Below are 20,459 nucleotides of genomic sequence, written 5' to 3'. Positions count from 1 at the left end.
GTGAGTGTGTGTCTTTGAGTGTGTGTGAGTGTGTGTCAGTGAGTGTGTGTGTCTGTGAGTGTGTGTGAGTGTGTGTCTGTGAGTGTGTTTTGTTGACTGAGATAAGTTCATCTCAATTCTGCTTCATCATTGTAACACAGAGTAATAATATCAGCTGAAACCTCCAGCTCATTCATGTGTGATGTTTGTCTGAGAGAGCAACAGTAAAGAAGGGGCGGAGCTTCACATCAGCAGCTCATTATTCACCTGCAGGACGTCTCCGAGGTCAGCCGTACTGATGTCCGGGTCATCTGTGGTGTTGAACGGAACAGGTGTGATTCGGAGAAACGTGATGACACGCGGTTCTGGATACCGCCACAACATGATGCCCGGAGAGTCATCCGTTTCCTTCCAGAACACCACCTCATGAGCTGACGGCAACTTCTGACATGCTAGCACACGCACACGCACACACACACACACACACACATATGCGCGCACACACACACGCACCCACACACACATGCGCACACACACACACGCGCGCGCACACACACACACACATGCGCACGCACACGCACAAACGCGCGCACACGCACTAGCACACACACACACATCTTGCGCACACGCCTGCACTACGCGCCTAACGCACGCACTAACGCTACGCGCACTGCACTGCACACACACACACACACACACACACACACAGTGATTAGATGCTTCTGTTAATTCTAAAAAGGCAAAGTTTCTCTCAGACATATTCTGTGTGTGTTACCCGAGTCCTGGATGTACTGGAACAGGCCTGTGCGCAGGTCATCAGAGGAGTGCTCTGATTGGGCAGGACGAGGGGTGGGCGGTGGCTTAGAAGGGAGGGGTTTCTCTTTAGACTCTGCCTCCACTATGGTCATGTGACTCCAGTAGTTCTTCAGATGCTCCTGAATCTCAGTCAAACAATTAAACTGCTGCTGCCCCCAAAACACCTGACAGACAGACAGACAGACAGACAGACAGACAGACAGACAGACAGACAGACTTTTAACTGTGGCTGTTGGTTTAACATGTTACTTGAGTGTGATTACTCATATAAAAAAACAATCACGCCTCCAATCTGCACATAATAAGGAATGTTCTTATCACACTCACACACACACACACACTCACACGCTCACATCACACACACTCTCACACACACACACAGTCTCACTAACACACACACTCTCACATAAAACTCTCACATCACACACACACACACACACACACTCACACATCACACACTCTCACATCACACACACTCTCACATCTCACACACACTCACACAGTCTCACTAACACACACACTCTCACATAAAACTCTCACATCACACACACACACACACACACACTCACACATCACACACACTCTCACACACACACACACACACACAGTCTCACTAACACACACACTCTCACATCACACACACTCTCACATCTCACACACACACACACACTCTCACATCTCACACACACACACACACACACACACTCACACATCACACACTCTCACATCACACACACTCTCACATCTCACACACACACACACACACAGTCTCACTAACACACACACTCTCACATAAAACTCTCACATCACACACACACACACACACACACACACTCACATCACACACACTCACATCACACACACTCACATCACACACACTCACATCACACACACTCTCACACACACTCACACAGTCTCACTAACACACACACTCTCACATAAAACTCTCACATCACACACACACACACACACACACACACACACACACGGGGCATTTGGGGCTCTTGAATAACAGATTTGTTGTTACTTGTGTAGTGTGTGTGTGTTGTTCACCTGTAGCAATCCTCCCTTCAGGTCAATCAACACTCTTGGTGGGTCGGGTGCGTTGGGGGCGGAGCTTCCGCTGTGTCTGCACCAATACGCTTCCAGATCTGCACTGCAGGAGAAGGGACCCACAAACACCACAGTCCTGTCCTTCAGACCCGTCCGCAACAACACGTCCTCACACTGAACCGACACACAGACCTCCTTAAAACCATCTACAGAGAGACACAATCACACCTGATTCACTAATGAATGACTCTTTTAACGAATCAGTCAAAAACACTGACAGCTCTCTGTTTAATCAGTCTCACAGATTATTCTATGAATCTGTCAGAAAGGTCACTGAAAGTCCAGCGCTGCAAACACACAGTTATGCAGGAATCAAACACTGAATTGATCATGTGAGTCTGAATCGAGTTTTCTCGCTGTTTCAGGCGTGTAAGAATGTGATGAATCATTAGAAACGGAGCTGGTCTCAGTGTGTCTCTGTGGGGTCTGTCGTCACATCTTCATGAAGAGACCGCAGAGATCACGGGGGCGTGTGCTTTTGGGTCTGGCAGCGTCTGACCCTCATAAATAACACAAGAGACCCGAGAGCTACAGACATGACACACATCACACACATATATGATAAAGTGAGGCTATGTTGAAACCAAAAATAAAAGAATAAAGTCATTAATATAAGGTTAAGAACGGTTAAACAGATTAAAGGGACAGTTCACCCAAAAATACTTACTTTCTTCTGCAGAACACAAAGTTCTGGTCACCATTCACATGCATTGTATGGACCTACAGAGCTGAAATATTCTTCTAAAAATCTTCATTTGTGTTCTGCAGAAGAAAGAAAGTCACATCTGGGATGACATGAGGGTGAGTAAATGATGACAGAATTTACATTTTTGGGTGAACTGCCCCTTTAAGTGTTAAGTGTTTAAGTGTCACTCTATTTTGCTCTCACATGTGTGCATGTGAGTGTGTGTCTGAGCCGTCACACTGGAGACATTTTACATTAAAGTAAGTGAATCTGAGCCGTCACACTGGAGACATTTTACATTAAAGTGAATCTGAGCCGTCACACTGGAGACATTTTACATTAAAGTCAGTGAATCTGAGCCGTCACACTGGAGACATTTTACATTAAATTCAGTGAATCTGAGCAAGCTGCAACTACACTTACACAAACACGTATAACCCCATAGACACCAAACGCTCAAACCAGCCATTTATTTCCACACGACACACACGTCCTTCTCTCCTTGTGTTCAGCCAATCTCAGTTTCAACACTGTTTACATCAGACTGCGGCCGCAGCAGAGAGCGCACTGGCACATGGCCGGACACATGTCTCATGCTGCAGTTATCCAGTAAACAAGTGCAAATTGTTGAGGTTTTAATTAACATTTTCAACATTATCTGGAGAAACTACATAAAGCATCTGCTGAACAGATGGGCAGTTCACACACACACACACACACACACACTCACTCACTCACTCACTCACTCACTCACTCACACACTCACGCACTCACTCACTCACTCACTCACTCACTCACTCACACACTCACTCACTCACTCACTCACACTCACTCACACACACACACACACACACACACTCACTCACTCACACACTCACTCACTCACGCACTCACACACTCACTCACGCACTCACGCACTCACGCACGCACACACGCACACACTCAAGCACGCACACACACACTCCCAGTCACTCACTCTCACACTCACTCACTCACACGATCTTCAGATCTATTTATTTTCTCGTATGAGCACAAAACTATGGAAAGCCTATTAAAACCTAAACTTACACACAAATCAATATGACTAGATGAGGAAAAGTTTTTGGCAGGTTGAAAGTTAACTGACTACATTCACACGGGCATAAAGAGCGTTTAAACAGTGTTCAGTGTGTTCCTGTTCCAAACACTGTAAGTAAAGAGGTGTGATCATTACTAACAGATAACACTGACCATTTATACCTGAAAAAACCCCATAGACTTCACAGAGACTCAAAGATCATCACAGATCATCACAGAGACTCAAAGATCATCACAGAGACTCACAGATCATCACAGAACATCACAGAGACTCACAGATCATCACAGAGTCTCACAGATCATCACAGATCATCACAGAGACTCACAGAGACTCACAGATCTCACAGAACATCGCAGAGACTCACAGAACATCACAGATCATCACAGAGACTCACAGATCATCACAGAACATCACAGAGACTCACAGAACATCACAGATCATCACAGAGACTCACAGATCATCACAGAACATCACAGAGACTCACAGATCATCACAGAACATCACAGAGACTCACAGAACATCGCAGAGACTCACAGAACATCACAGATCATCACAGAGACTCACAGATCATCACAGAACATCACAGAGACTCACAGATCATCACAGAGACTCACAGAACATCGCAGAGACTCACAGAACATCACAGAACATCACAGAGACTCACAGATCATCACAGAACATCACAGAGACTCACAGATCATCACAGAGACTCACAGATCATCACAGAGACTCACAGAACATCACAGATCATCACAGAGACTCACAGATCATTAGAGTCTCACAGTTCATCACAGAGACTCACAGAGACTCACAGATCATCACAGATCATCACAGATCATCACAGAACATCACAGAGACTCACAGATCATCACAGATCATCACAGATCATCGCAGATCATCACAGAACATCACAGAGACTCACAGATCATCACAGATCATCACAGAACATCACAGAACATCACAGAGACTCACAGATCATCACAGATCATCACAGAGTCTCAGAGATCATCACAGAGTCTCACAGAGTCTCACAGATCATCACAGAGACTCACAGATCATCACAGAGACTCACAGATCATCACAGATCATCACAGAGACTCACAGAACATCACAGATCATCACAGAACATCACAGAGACTCACAGATCATCACAGATCATCACAGAGACTCACAGATCATCACAGAGTCTCACAGATCATCACAGAGACTCACAGAACATCACAGATCATCACAGAACATCACAGAGACTCACAGATCATTACAGAGACTCACAGAACATCACAGATCATCACAGAGACTCACAGAACATCACAGATCATCACAGATCATCACAGAGACTCACAGATCATTACAGAGACTCACAGAACATCACAGATCATCACAGAGACTCACAGATCATCACAGAACATCACAGAGTCTCACAGATCATCACAAAGACTCATAGAACATCACAGATCATCACAGAGACTCACAGATCATCACAGAGACTCACAGAACATCACAGAGTCTCACAGATCATCACAGATCATCACAGAGACTCACAGATCATCACAGATCATCACAGAGACTCACAGAACATCACAGATCATCACAGATCATCACAGAGACTCACAGATCATCACAGAGACTCACAGATCATCACAGAGTCTCACAGATCATCACAGAGACTCACAGAACATCACAGATCATCACAGAACATCACAGATCATCACAGATCATCATAGATCATCACAGAGACTCACAGATCATTACAGAGACTCACAGAACATCACAGAACATCACAGATCATCACAGAGACTCACAGATCATCACAGAACATCACAGAGTCTCACAGATCATCACAAAGACTCACAGAACATCACAGATCATCACAGAGACTCACAGATCATCACAGAGACTCACAGAACATCACAGAGTCTCACAGATCATCACAGAGACTCACAGAGACTCACAGATCATCACAGAGACTCACAGATCATCACAGAACATCACAGAGTCTCACAGATCATCACAGATCATCACAGAACATCACAGAGTCTCACAGATCATCATAGATCATCACAGAGACTCACAAAACATCACAGATCATCACAGAGTCTCACAGATCATCACACATCATCACAGAGACTCACAGATCATCACAGAGACTCACAGAACATCACAGAATATCACAGATCATCACAGAGACTCACAGAACATCACAGATCATCACAGAGACTCACAGATCATCACAGAGACTCACAGAATATCACAGAGTCTCACAGTCATCACAGAGACTCACAGAACATCACAGATCATCACAGATCATCACAGAGACTCACAGATCATTACAGAGACTCACAGAACATCACAGAACATCACAGATCAACACAGAGACTCACAGATCATCACAGAACATCACAGATCATCACAGAACATCACAGAGACTCACAGAACCTCACAGATCATCACAGAGACTCACAGATCTCACAGATCATCACAGAGACTCACAGATAATCACAGATCATCACAGAGTCTCACAGATCATCACAGAGTCTCACAGAGACTCACAGATCATCACAGAGACTCACAGAACATCACAGATCATCACAGATCATCACAGAGACTCACAGAACATCACATAGACTCACAGATCATCACAGATCATCACAGAGACTCACAGAACATCACAGATCATCACAGAACATCACAGAACATCACAGAACATCACAGAGACTCACAGATCATCACAGATCATCACAGAGACTCACAGAACATCACAGATCATCACAGAACATCACAGATCATCACAGTCTCACAGAACATCACAGATCATCACAGAGTCTCACAGATCATCACAGAGACTCACAGATCATTACAGAGACTCACAGAACATCACAGATCATCACAGAGTCTCACAGATCATCACAAAGACTCACAGAACATCACAGATCATCACAGAGACTCACAGATCATCACAGAGACTCACAGAACATCACAGAGTCTCACAGATCATCACATAGACTCACATATCATCACAGAGACTCACAGATCATCACAGATCATCACAGAGACTCACAGATCATCACAGAGACTCACAGAACATCACAGAATATCACAGATCATCACAGAGACTCACAGATCATCACAGAGACTCACAGAACATCACAGAGTCTCACAGATCATCACAGAGACACACAGAACATCACAGATCATCACAGAGACTCACAGATCATTACAGAGACTCACAGAACATCACAGAACATCACAGATCATCACAGAGACTCACAGATCATCACAGAACATCACAGATCATCACAGAACATCACAGAGACTCACAGATCATCACAGAGACTCACAGAACATCACATAATATCACAGATCATCACAGAGTCTCACAGATCATCACAGAGTCTCACAGAACATCACAGAACATCACAGATCATCACAGATCCTCACAGATCATCACAGAGTCTCACAGAGACTCACAGATCATCACAGAGTCTCACAGTTCATCACAGAGACTCACAGATCATCACAGAACATCACAGAGACTCACAGATCATCACAGAGTCTCACAGTTCATCACAGATCATCACAGAGACTCACAGATCATCACAGAGACTCACAGAACATCACAGATCATCACAAATTATCACAGAGACTCACAGATCATCACAGATCATCACAGAACATCACAGAGACTCACAGATCATCACAGATCATCACAGAGTCTCACAGATCATCAGAGACTCACAGATCATCACAGAGACTCACAGATCATCACAGATCATCACAGAGACTCACAGATACTCACAGATCTCACAGAACATCACAGATCATCACAGAGACTCACAGATCATCACAGAGACTCACAGATCTCACAGAACATCACAGAGACTCACAGATCATCACAGATCATCACAGAGACTCACAGATCTCACAGAACATCACAGAACATCACAGATCATCACAGAGACTCACAGATCTCACAGAACATCACAGATCATCACAGAGTCTCACAGATCATCACAGAGACTCACAGATCATCACAGATCATCACAGAACATCACAGAACATCACAGATCATCACAGAACATCACAGAGACTCACAGATCATCACATATCATCACAGAGTCTCACAGATCATCACATAACATCACAGATCATCACAGAGTCTCACAGATCATCACAGAACATCACAGAGACTCAAAGATCATCACAGATCATCACAGAGACTCACAGAACATCACAGATCATCAGAGAACATCACAGATCATCACAGAGTCTCACAGATCATCACAGAGACTCAAAGATCATCACAGATCATCACAGAGTCTCACAGATCATCACAGATCATCACAGAGACTCACAGAACATCACAGAGTCTCAAAGATCATCACAGATCATCACAGAGACTCACAGAACATCACAGAGACTCACAGATCATCACAGAGTCTCACAGATCATCACAGATCATCACAGAGACTCAAAGATCATCACAGATCATCACAGAGTCTCACAGATCATCACAGATCATCACAGAGACTCACAGAACATCACAGATCATCACAGAGACTCAAAGATCATCACAGATCATCACAGAGACTCACAGATCATCACAGAGATCATCACAGATCATCACAGATCATCACAGAGACTCAAAGATCATCACAGATCATCACAGAGACTCACAGAACATCACAGATCATCAGAGAACATCACAGATCATCACAGAGTCTCACAGATCATCACAGATCATCACAGAGACTCAAAGATCATCACAGATCATCACAGAGTCTCACAGATCATCACAGATCATCACAGAGACTCACAGAACATCACAGATCATCACAGAGTCTCACAGATCATCACAGATCATCACAGAACATCACAGATCATCACAGAGTCTCACAGATCATCACAGATCATCACAGAGACTCACAGATCATTACAGAGACTCACAGAACATCACAGATCATCACAGTCTCACAGATCATCACAGAGACTCACAGATCATCACAGATCATCACAGAGACTCACAGAACATCACAGAGACTCACAGATCATCACAGAGTCTCACAGATCATCACAGATCATCACAGAGTCTCACAGAACTCACAGATCATCACAGAGTCTCACAGATCATCACAGATCATCACAGAGACTCACAGATCATTACAGAGACTCACAGAACATCACAGATCATCACAGAACATCACAGATCATCACAGAGTCTCACAGATCATCACAGATCATCACAGATCATCACAGATCATCACAGAGTCTCCGCGGTGTCATGCACAACGAGTCACGTGATCAGACTTTTCCCCAACACCCGGATTGAGGCAAGTAACCGCGCCACCACGAGGACCTACTAAGTAGTTGGAATTGGGCGTTCCAAATCGGGAGAAAAGGAGATAACCAAAAAACAAAGAAACACTGGATTTAAAAGAACAGCGTTGAATCTCGAGTCGGACGGCTCTTCTCAACTCTAAGTGATGTTTATACCAAGAGAGTTGCTCGCTGTGCTTAAATGGTGCATGTTTAACAAATCAGAGTAAATGATCTTGTTATTACGTCACATATTTAGGTCACATGATTTCAGATAGCTGAAGGGAATTAGACAGGAAATGAGCTCAGCAAAGACATTATAATGACAGGAGACGGTCCACTCCTTCACAGGTAAACGAGCCGATCACATCTTTGATGAAGACCTGTCAGTTTTCATTGAGAACATGCACATTAACATCTGTGTCAGATTTTAGTCCTCATGTGGAATCTGTTATTAGATCCTAATCTTGACCAACTCTTTTGTTTTTGTTTTGGTAACAAAAAGCAAAAGTAAATTCCAACAATGTACTTTCAATGTAATTATTGACAATGTACATTTTTGTAATATGTCAAGATATTTCAAATGATGAATAAAATGTGACCACAATCATCTCATAATTTGGCTTCTGTAGCTACTGCAGATAACGCACATGCGTGTTCTAGTGTACATTTCTCTCATCTGTGTTTTTACGAGTGTCTCGTCTCTGGTTCAATGCGGGTGACTCACCTGCGGGCTTCGTGGCAGTCTTCAGGGTCAGCGCGCCCGTCATGCCCGACACAGACAGCATCAGACTGGGCCGCGTGGCGTGCGACTCCATCTCCATAGCGACCACCATCTGCACTGTACGCAGCATGATCTTGTGGAAGGGAACGACGGTCTGCAGCGGGGCATGGCTGTCGCGGCTGTGGGCAGAGCCAGCAGGTGTTCGAGGCTGTGGGTCGCCATCAGGAAAGATTCTCCTCCAGAAGCTTTTGGCCTGTTCAATCTTCGCCAGCGTGGGACTGACCCTCAATGGCCGACTGATGTCCACACACAACTCACATACACACACACACACACACACACACACACACACACACACAGACGTGAAGTATTGATTTGAACAGTGTGGAGTGATACGAGACACATGAAATGCACAGATATGGAGGAAATCAAATGCTCTCGTTTAGAGGCATAACATCAGAGGTAATTGACTCTGGACTGATAAATAATACAAAATATTATTATTATTCAGCTTATACCTCAAGGCATTGTTCAGGGTTTTGTCTCAAGCTATAGTGAAGTACACACAAACACTCTCGCATGTAACATGTCTAATTTGTTGTAATTAATCACCTGCTGAACGCACACAACACACTCAAACACAACCAGCGTTAATCTTGTCAACTCAATTACTGGCAATAATGTAAATTGACGAAGGGTTTTTGAATGACAATGATAAACCATACTGTTGAGAAAAAAAATACAACCGCAAGATATTGTCAGTGCACAAACAGAAGAAACATCTCGAAAGAATTGATTGATCTAATCCAATATTAGAAAGAGCTGAACTCCAGCAAAATGAAATGTTTAACAAATGGGTTGATTACCGCCCTCAAATAAATCCTGTCTATCCATGAGATTAACCACTATATCAACAGAATACTGTATATGTAATATGGGTTATATTTGAGTCTGGACACTAGCGGGTTGAGTCTGGAGATTAGCGGGTTGAGTCTGGACACTAGCGGGTTGAGTCTGGACACTAGCGGGTTGAGTCTGGACACTAGCGGGTTGAGTCTGGAGATTAGCGGGTTGAGTCTGGACACTAGCGGGTTGAGTCTGGACACTAGCGGGTTGAGTCTGGAGATTAGCGGGTCGAGTCTGGAGACTAGCGGGTTGAGTCTGGACACTAGCGGGTCGAGTCTGGACACTAGCGGGTCGAGTCTGGACACTAGCGGGTCGAGTCTGGACACTAGTGGGTGTGTGTGGGTGTGTGAGTATGTAGTGTGTATGTGTGAGTATGTAGTGTGTATGTAGTGTGTGAGTATGTAGTGTGTATGTGTGAGTATGTAGTGTGTGAGTATGTAGTGTGTGTGTGAGTATGTTGTGTGTGGGTGTGTGAGTATGTGTGTGGGTGTGTGAGTATGTAGTGTGTGAGTATGTGTGTGGGAGTGTGAGTATGTAGTGTGTATGTGTGAGTATGTAGTGTGTGAGTATGTAGTGTGGGTGTGTGAGTGTGTGAGTATGTAGTGTGTATGTGTGAGTACGTAGTGTGTGTGTGTGTGTGTGAGAGCATGTAGTGTGTGAGCATGTAGTGTGTGAGTATGTAGTGTGTGAGTATGTGTGTGGGTGTGTATGTGTGTGGGTGTGTATGTAGTGTGTGTGTGAGTATGTTGTGTGTGGGTGTGTGAGTATGTTGTGTGTGGGTGTGTGAGTAAGTAGTGTGTATGTGTGAGTATGTAGTGTGTATGTGTGAGTATGTAGTGTGTGTGTATGTAGTGTGTGTGTGAGTATGTAGTGTGTGAATATGTAGTGTGTGTATGTAGTGTGTGTGTGTGAGTATGTAGTGTGTGAGTATGTAGTATGTAGTGTGTGAGTATGTAGTGTGTGTGTATGTAGTGTGTGTGTGTGTGAGTATGTTGTGTGTGGGTGTGTGAGTATGTGTGTGGGTGTGTGAGTATGTGTGTGGGTGTGTGAGTATGTGTGTATGAGTGTGTGAGCATGTAGTGTGTGAGCATGTAGTGTGTGAGTATGTGTGTGGGTGTGTGAGTATGTAGTGTGTGTGTGTGAGTATGTTGTGTGTGGGTGTGTGAGTATGTGTGTGGGTGTGTGAGTATGTAGTGTGTATGTATGTAGTGTGTGTGTAGAGTATGTAGCGTGTGAGTATGTAGTGTGTGTATGTAGTGTGTGTGTGTGTGTGAGTATGTTGTGTGTTGGTGTTTGAGTATGTGTGTGGGTGTGTGAGTATGTTGTGTGTTGGTGTTTGAGTATGTGTGTGGGTGTGTGAGTATGTGTGTATGAGCATGTGAGTATGTAGTGTGTGAATATGTAGTGTGTGAGTATGTGTGTGGCTGTGTGAGTATGTAGTGTGTGTGTGTGTGAGTATGTTGTGTGTGGGTGTGTGAGTATGTGTGTGGGTGTGTGAGTATGTTTGTGGGTGTGTGAATATGTGTGTGGGTGTGTGAGTATGTGTGTGGGTGTGTGAGTATGTAGTGTGTATGTGTGAGTATGTAGTGTGTGTGTGTGAGTATGTAGTGTGTGAGTATGTTGTGTGTGGGTGTGAGTATGTAGTGTGTATGTGTGAGTATGTAGTGTGAGAGTATGTTGTGAGTGGGTGTGTGAGTATGTAGTGTGTGTGTGAGAGTATGTTGTGTGTGGGTGTGTGAGTATGTGTGAGTATGTAGTGTGTATGTGTGAGTATGTAGTGTGTGTGTATGTAGTGTGTGTGTGTGTGTGAGTATGTAGTGTGTGAGTATGTAGTGTGTATGTGTGAGTATGTAGTGTGTATGTGTGAGTATGTAGTGTGTGAGTATGTAGTGTGTGGGTGTGTGAGTATGTGTGTGGGTGTGTGAGTATGTAGTGTGTGAGTATGTAGTGTGTGGGTGTGTGAGTATGTGAGTATGTAGTGTGTGAGTATGTAGTGTGTGTGTGTGAGTATGTGTGTGGGTGTGTGAGTATGTAGTGTGTAAGTATGTGTGTGGGTGTGTGAGTATGTAGTGTGTGGGTGTGTGAGTATGTAGTGTGTGGGTGTGTGAGTATGTAGTGTGTATGTGTGATTATGTAGTGTGTAAGTGTGAGTATGTAGTGTGTGTGTGTGACTATGTAGTGTGTGTGTGTGTGTGTGTGAGTATGTAGTGTGTGTGTGAGTATGTGTGTGTGGGTGTGTGAGTATGTTGTGTGTGGGTGTGTGAGTATGTTGTGTGTGGGTGTGAGTATGTTGTGTGTGAGTATGTAGTGTGTGTGTGTGTGAGTATGTAGTGTGTGAGTATGTAGTGTGTGTGTGTGAGTATGTAGTGTGTGGGTGTGTGAGTATGTAGTGTGTGGGTGTGTGAGTATGTGTGTGGGTGTGTGAGTATGTAGTGTGTGAGTATGTAGTGTGTATGTGTGAGTATGTAGTGTGTATGTGTGAGTATGTAGTGTGTGGGTGAGTATGTTGTGTGTGGGTGAGTATGTTGTGTGTGGGTGTGTGAGTATGTGTGTGGGTGTGTGAGTATGTAGTGTGTATGTGTGAGTATGTAGTGTGTATGTGTGAGTATGTAGTGTGTATGTAGTGTGTGTGTGTGTGTGTGTGAGTATGTAGTGTGTGAGTATGTAGTGTGTATGTGTGTGAGTATGTGTGTGGGTGTGTAGTGTGTATGTGTGAGTATGTAGTGTGTGTGTATGTAGTGTGTGTGTGTGTATGTAGTGTGTAAGTATGTAGTGTGTGTGTGTGTGTGTGTAAGTATGTTGTGTGTGAGTATGTAGTGTGTGTGTGTGAGTATGTTGTGTGTGGGTGTGTGAGTATGTAGTGTGTGTGTGTGAGTATGTAGTGTGTGTGTGAGTATGTAGTGTGTGTGTGAGTATGTAGTGTGCGAGTATGTTGTGTGTGGGTGTGTGAGTATGTAGTGTGTGTGTGTGTGTGAGAGTATGTAGTGATTGTGTGTGTGTGTGAGTATGTGTGTGTGGGTGTGTGAGTATGTTGTGTGTGGGTGTGTGAGTATGTTGTGTGTGGGTGTGAGTATGTAGTGTGTGAGTATGTAGTGTGTGTATGTAGTGTGTGTGTATGTTGTGTGTGGGTGTGTGAGTATGTGTGTGGGTGTGTGAGTATGTAGTGTGTATGTGTGAGTATGTAGTGTGTGTGTATGTAGTGTGTGTGTGTGAGTATGTAGTGTGTGTGTATGTAGTGTGTGTGTGTGAGTATGTTGTGTGTGGGTGTGTGAGTATGTGTGTGGGTGTGTGAGTATGTATGTATGAGTGTGTGAGTATGTAGTGTGTGAGTATGTAGTGTGTATGTGTGAGTATGTAGTGTGTGTGAGTATGTAGTGTGTGAGCATGTAGTGTGTGAGCATGTAGTGTGTGAGCATGTAGTGTGTGAGTATGTGTGTGGGTGTGTGAGTATGTAGTGTGTGTGTGTGAGTATGTTGTGTGGGTGTGTGAGTATGTGTGTGGGTGTGTGAGTATGTGTGTGGGTGTGTGAGTATATAGTGTGTATGTATGTAGTGTGTGTGTGTAGAGTATGTAGCGTGTGAGTATGTAGTGTGTATGTGTGAGTATGTAGTGTGTGTATGTAGTGTGTGTGTGTGTGTGAGTATGTTGTGTGTTGGTGTGTGAGTATGTGTGTGGGTGTGTGAGTATGTGTGTATGAGCATGTGAGTATGTAGTGTGTGAGTATGTGTGTGGCTGTGTGACTATGTAGTGTGTGTGTGTGAGTATGTTGTGTGTGGGTGTGTGAGTATGTGTGTGGGTGTGTGAGTATGTGTGTGGGTGTGTGAGTATGTGTGTGGGTGTGTGAGTATGTGTGTGGGTGTGTGAGTATGTAGTGTGTATGTGTGAGTATGTAGTGTGTGTGTATGTAGTGTGTGTGTGTGTGAGTATGTAGTGTGTGAGTATGTAGTGTGTATGTGTGAGTATGTAGTGTGTATGTGTGAGTATGTAGTGTGTGAGTATGTTGTGTGTGGGTGTGTGAGTATGTAGTGTGTGTGTGTGAGAGTATGTTGTGTGTGGGTGTGTGAGTATGTGTGAGTATGTAGTGTGTATGTGTGAGTATGTAGTGTGTGTGTATGTAGTGTGTGTGTGTGTGTGTGAGTATGTAGTGTGTGGGTGTGTGAGTATGTGAGTATGTAGTGTGTGAGTATGTAGTGTGTGTGTGTGTGTGAGTATGTGTGTGGGTGTGTGAGTATGTAGTGTGTAAGTATGTGTGTGGGTGTGTGAGTATGTAGTGTGTATGTGTGAGTATGTAGTGTGTATGTGTGAGTATGTAGTGTGTAAGTGTGAGTATGTAGTGTGTGTGTGTGACTATGTAGTGTGTGTGTGTGAGTATGTGTGTGTGGGTGTGTGAGTATGTTGTGTGTGGGTGTGTGAGTATGTTGTGTGTGGGTGTGTGAGTATGTTGTGTGTGGGTGTGAGTAGGTAGTGTGTGAGTATGTAGTGTGTGTGTGTGAGTATGTAGTGTGTGTATGTGTGCGAGTATGTAGTGTGTGAGTATGTAGTGTGTGTGTGTGAGTATGTAGTGTGTGGGTGTGTGAGTATGTAGTGTGTGGGTGTGTGAGCATGTAGTGTGTATGTGTGAGTATATAGTGTGTATGTGTGAGTATGTAGTGTGTATGTAGTGTGTGTGTGTGTGTGTGAGTATGTAGTGTGTGAGTATGTAGTGTGTATGTGTGTGAGTATGTGTGGGTGTGTAGTGTGTATGTGTGAGTATGTAGTGTGTGTGTATGTAGTGTGTGTGTGAGTATGTAGTGTGTGTGTGTGTATGTAGTGTGTGAGTATGTAGTGTGTGTGTGTGTGAGTATGTTGTGTGTGGGTGTGTGAGTATGTAGTGTGTGTGTGAGTATGTAGTGTGTGAGTATGTAGTGTGTATGTGTGAGTATGTAGTGTGTGTGTGCAAGTATGTTGTGTGTGGGTGTGTGAGTATGTAGTGTGTGTGTGTGTGAGTACGTAGTGTGTGTGTGTGTGAGTGAGTATGTTGTGTGTGGGTGTGTGAGTATGTTGTGTGTGGGTGTGAGTATGTTGTGTGTGAGTATGTAGTGTGTGGGTGTGTGAGTATGTGTGTGTGTGGGTGTGAGTATGTAGTGTGTGAGTATGTAGTGTGTATGTGTGAGTATGTAGTGTGTATGTAGTGTGTGTGTGTGTGTGTGTGAGTATGTAGTGTGTATGTGTGTGTGAGTATGTAGTGTGTATGTGTGAGTATGCAGTGTGTGTGTATGTAGTGTGTGTGTGTGTATGTAGTGTGTGAGTATGTAGTGTGTGTATGTAGTGTGTGTGTGTGAATATGTTGTGTGTGAGTATGTAGTGTGTGTGTGTGAGTATGTTGTGTGTGAGTATGTAGTGTGTGTGTGAGTATGTAGTGTGTGAGTATGTAGTGTGTGTGTGCGAGTATGTTGTGTGTGGGTGTGTGAGTATGTAGTGTGTGTGTGTGTATGTAGTGTGTGTGTGTGAGTATGTGTGTGTGGGTGTGTGAGTATGTTGTGTGTGGGTGTGTGAGTATGTTGTGTGTGTGGGTGTGAGTATGTAGTGTGTGAGTATGTAGTGTGTGTGTGTGTGAGTATGTAGTGTGTGGGTGTGTGAGTATGTAGTATGTGGGTGTGTGAGTATGTGTGTGTGGGTGTGAGTATGTACTGTGTGAGTATGTAGTGTGTATGTGTGAGTATGTAGTGTGTGTATGTATGTGTGTGTGTGTGTGTGTGTGTGTGTGAGTATGTAGTGTGTGAGTATGTAGTGTGTATGTGTGTGAGTATGTGTGTGGGTGTGTGAGTATGTAGTGTGTATGTGTAAGTATGTAGTGTGTGTGTATGTAGTGTGTGTGTGTGTGTGTGTGTATGTAGTGTGTGAGTATGTAGTGTGTATGTGTGAGTATGTAGTGTGTGTATGTAGTGTGTGTGTGTGAATATGTTGTGTGTGAGTATGTAGTGTGTGTGTGAGTATGTTGTGTGTGGGTGTGTGAGTATGTAGTGTGTGTGTGTGAGTATGTAGTGAGTATGTAGTGTGTGTGTGTGAGTATGTAGTGTGTGTGAGTATGTAGTGTGTGTGTGTGAATATGTTGTGTGTGGGTGTGTGAGTATGTTGTGTGTGGGTGTGTGAGTATTTTGTGTGTGGGTGTGTGAGTATGTGTGTGTGTATGTAGTGTGTGAGTATGTAGTGTGTATGTGTGAGTATGTTGTGTGTGTATGTAGTGTGTGGGTGAGTATGTTGTGCGTGGGTGTGTGAGTATGTTGTGCGTGGGTGAGTGAGTATGTTGTGTGTGGGTGTGAGTATGTAGTGTGTGGGTGTGAGTATGTACTGTGTGAGTATGTAGTGTGTATGTGTGTGAGTATGTTGTGCGTGGGTGAGTGAGTATGTTGTGTGTGGGTGTGTGAGTATGTGTGTGTGGGTGTGAGTATGTACTGTGTGAGTATGTAGTGTGTATGTGTGAGTATGTAGTGTGTATGTAGTGTGTGTGTGTGAGTATGTAGTGTGTGAGTATGTAGTGTGTATGTGTGTGAGTATGTGTGTGGGTGTGTGAGTATGTAGTGTGTATGTGTAAGTATGTAGTGTGTGTGTATGTAGTGTGTGTGTGTGTGTATGTAGTGTGTGAGTATGTAGTGTGTATGTGTGAGTATGTTGTGTGTGGGTGTGTGAGTATGTTGTGTGTGGGTGTGTGAGTATGTGTGTGTGTATGTAGTGTGTGAGTATGTAGTGTGTATGTGTGAGTATGTTGTGTGTGTATGTAGTGTGTGGGTGAGTATGTTGTGTGTGGGTGTGTGAGTATGTGTGTGGGTGTGTGAGTATGTAGTGTGTATATGTGAGTATGTAGTGTGTGTGTATGTAGTGTGTGTGTGTGAGAGTATGTAGTGTGTGAGTATGTAGTGTGTATGTGTGAGTATGTAGCGTGTATGTGTGAGTATGTAGTGTGAGTATGTTGTGTGTGGGTGTGTGAGTATATTGTGTGTGGGTGTGTGAGTATGTGTGTGGGTGTGAGTAAGTTGTGTGTGGGTGTGTGAGTATGTAGTGTGTATGTGTGAGTATGTAGTGTGTATGTGTGAGTATGTAGTGTGTGTGTATGTAGTGTGTGTGTGTGTATGTAGTGTGTATGTGTGAGTATGTAGTGTGTGTATGTAGTGTGTGTGTGTGAGTATGTTGTGTGTGTGTGTGAGCATGTTGTGTGTGGGTGTGTGAGTATGTAGTGTGTGTGTGTGTGAGTATGTAGTGTGTGTGTGTGTGAGTATGTAGTGTGTGAGTATGTAGTGTGTGTGTGTGTGTGTATGTTGTGTGTGAGTATGTAGTGTGTGAGTATGTAGTGTGTGGGTGTGTGAGTATGTAGTGTGTGAGTATGTAGTGTGTGTGTGTGTGTGTGTGTGTGTGAGTATGTAGTGTGTGAGTATGTAGTGTGTGAGTGTGTGAGCATGTAGTGTGTGTATGTGTGAGTATGTAGTGTGTGTGTGAGTATGTTGTGTGTGGGTGTGTGAGTATGTAGTGTGTGGGTGTGTGAGTATGTAGTGTGTGAGTATGTAGTGTGTGTGTGTGTGAGTATGTTGTGTGTGGGTGTGTGAGTATGTAGTGTGTGGGTGTGTGAGTATGTTGTGTGTGGGTGTGTGAGTATGTAGTGTGTGTGTGTGTGAGTATGTAGTGTGTGTATGTGTGAGTATGTAGTGTGTGAGTATGTAGTGTGTGTGTGTGAGTATGTAGTGTGTGTATGTGAGTATGTAGTGTGTGAGTATGTAGTGTGTGTGTGTGTGAGTATGTAGTGTGTGTATGTGTGTGAGTATGTGTGTGGGTGTGTGTGTATGTAGTGTGTATGTGTGAGTATGTAGTGTGTGTGTATGTAGTGTGTGTGTGTATGTAGTGTGTATGTAGTGTGTGTGTGTGTGTGAGTATGTTGTGTGTGGGTGTGTGAGTATGTAGTGTGTGTGTGAGTATGTAGTGAGTATGTAGTGTGTGTGTGAGTATGTAGTGTGTGTGTGTGAGTATGTAGTGTGTGAGTATGTAGTGTGTGTGTGTGAGTATGTAGTGTGTGGGTGTGTGAGTATGTTGTGTGTGGGTGTGTGAGTATGTTGTGTGTGGGTGTGTGAGTATGTGTGTGTGTATGTAGTGTGTATGTGTGAGTATGTAGTGTGTGTATGTAGTGTGTGGGTGAGTATGTAGTGTGTGTGTGAGAGTATGTAGTGTGTGAGTATGTAGTGTGTATGTGTGAGTATGTAGTGTGTATGTGTGAGTATGTAGTGTGAGTATGTTGTGTGTGGGTGTGTGAGTATGTTGTGTGTGGGTGTGTGAGTATGTGTGTGGGTGTGTGAGTATGTGTGTGGGTGTGTGAGTATGTAGTGTGTGTGTATGTAGTGTGTGTGTGAGAGTATGTAGTGTGTGAGTATGTAGTGTGTATGTGTGAGTATGTAGTGTGTATGTGTGAGTATGTAGTGTGAGTATGTTGTGTGTGGGTGTGTGAGTATGTTGTGTGTGGGTGTGTGAGTATGTGTGTGGGTGTGTGAGTATGTAGTGTGTATGTGTGAGTATGTAGTGTGTGTGTGTGAGTATGTTGTGTGTGAGTGTGTGAGTATGTGTGTGGGTGTATGAGTATGTAGTGTGTATGTGTGAGTATGTAGTGTGTATGTGTGAGTATGTAGTGTGTGTGTATGTAGTGTGTGTGTGTGAGTATGTTGTGTGTGAGTATGTAGTGTGTGTGTGAGTATGAGTATGTTGTGTGTGGGTGTGTGAGTATGTAGTGTGTGTGTGTGAGTATGTAGTGTGTGTGTGTGAGTATGTAGTGTGTGAGTATGTAGTGTGTGTGTGTGTGAGTATGTTGTGTGTGGGTGTGTGAGTATGTAGTGTGTGAGTATGTAGTGTGTGGGTGTGTGAGTATGTAGTGTGTGAGTATGTAGTGTGTGTGTGTGAGTATGTAGTGTGTGAGTATGTAGTGTGTGTGTGTGAGTATGTAGTGTGTGGGTGTGTGAGTATGTTGTGTGTGGGTGTGTGAGTATGTTGTGTGTGGGTGTGTGAGTATGTTGTGTGTATGTAGTGTGTATGTGTGAGTATGTAGTGTGTGTATGTAGTGTGTGGGTGAGTATGTAGTGTGTGTGTATGTAGTGTGTGTGTGAGAGTATGTAGTGTGTGAGTATGTAGTGTGTATGTGTGAGTATGTAGTGTGTATGTGTGAGTATGTAGTGTGAGTATGTTGTGTGTGGGTGTGTGAGTATGTTGTGTGTGGGTGTGTGAGTATGTGTGTGGGTGTGTGAGTATGTGTGTGGGTGTGTGAGTATGTAGTGTGTGTGTATGTAGTGTGTGTGTGAGAGTATGTAGTGTGTGAGTATGTAGTGTGTATGTGCGAGTATGTAGTGTGTATGTGTGAGTATGTAGTGTGAGTATGTAGTGTGTGGGTGTGTGAGTATGTTGTGTGTGGGTGTGTGAGTATGTGTGTGGGTGTGTGAGTATGTAGTGTGTGTGTGTGAGTATGTAGTGTGTGTGTGTGAGTATGTTGTGTGTGGGTGTGTGAGTGTGTGTGGGTGTGTGAGTATGTAGTGTGTATGTGTGAGTATGTAGTGTGTATGTGTGAGTATGTAGTGTGTGTGTATGTACTGTGTGTGTGTATGTAGTGTGTATGTGTGAGTATGTAGTGTGTGAGTATGTAGTGTGTGTGTGTGTGAGTATGTTGTGTGTGAGTATGTAGTGTGTGTGTGTGAGTATGTTGTGTGTGGGTGTGTGAGTATGTAGTGTGTGTGTGTGAGTATGTAGTGTGTGAGTATGTAGTGTGTGTGTGTGTGAGTATGTTGTGTGTGGGTGTGTGAGTATGTAGTGTGTGAGTATGTAGTGTGTGAGTATGTAGT

The 20,459-nt window shown here is 43.8% G+C and overlaps 1 protein-coding gene across 1 annotated transcript in view; it reads right to left on the bottom strand.

The window, feature by feature from the left end:
- LOC127658076 (intermembrane lipid transfer protein VPS13B-like) overlaps window positions 1-20,459 on the bottom strand; it is a 252,573-nt gene that overhangs the window by 65,022 nt on the left and 167,092 nt on the right. The window contains 4 exon segments of the mRNA XM_052147177.1: window positions 247-431; window positions 755-959; window positions 1,849-2,054; window positions 9,712-10,024. Coding sequence (XP_052003137.1) covers window positions 247-431; window positions 755-959; window positions 1,849-2,054; window positions 9,712-10,024 — 909 coding nt within the window.

This window comes from Xyrauchen texanus, chromosome 17, assembly GCF_025860055.1.
Source record: "Xyrauchen texanus isolate HMW12.3.18 chromosome 17, RBS_HiC_50CHRs, whole genome shotgun sequence".
In the NCBI taxonomy this organism is placed as follows: domain Eukaryota; kingdom Metazoa; phylum Chordata; class Actinopteri; order Cypriniformes; family Catostomidae; genus Xyrauchen; species Xyrauchen texanus.
This window is presented reverse-complemented; position numbering and strand designations above follow the sequence as displayed.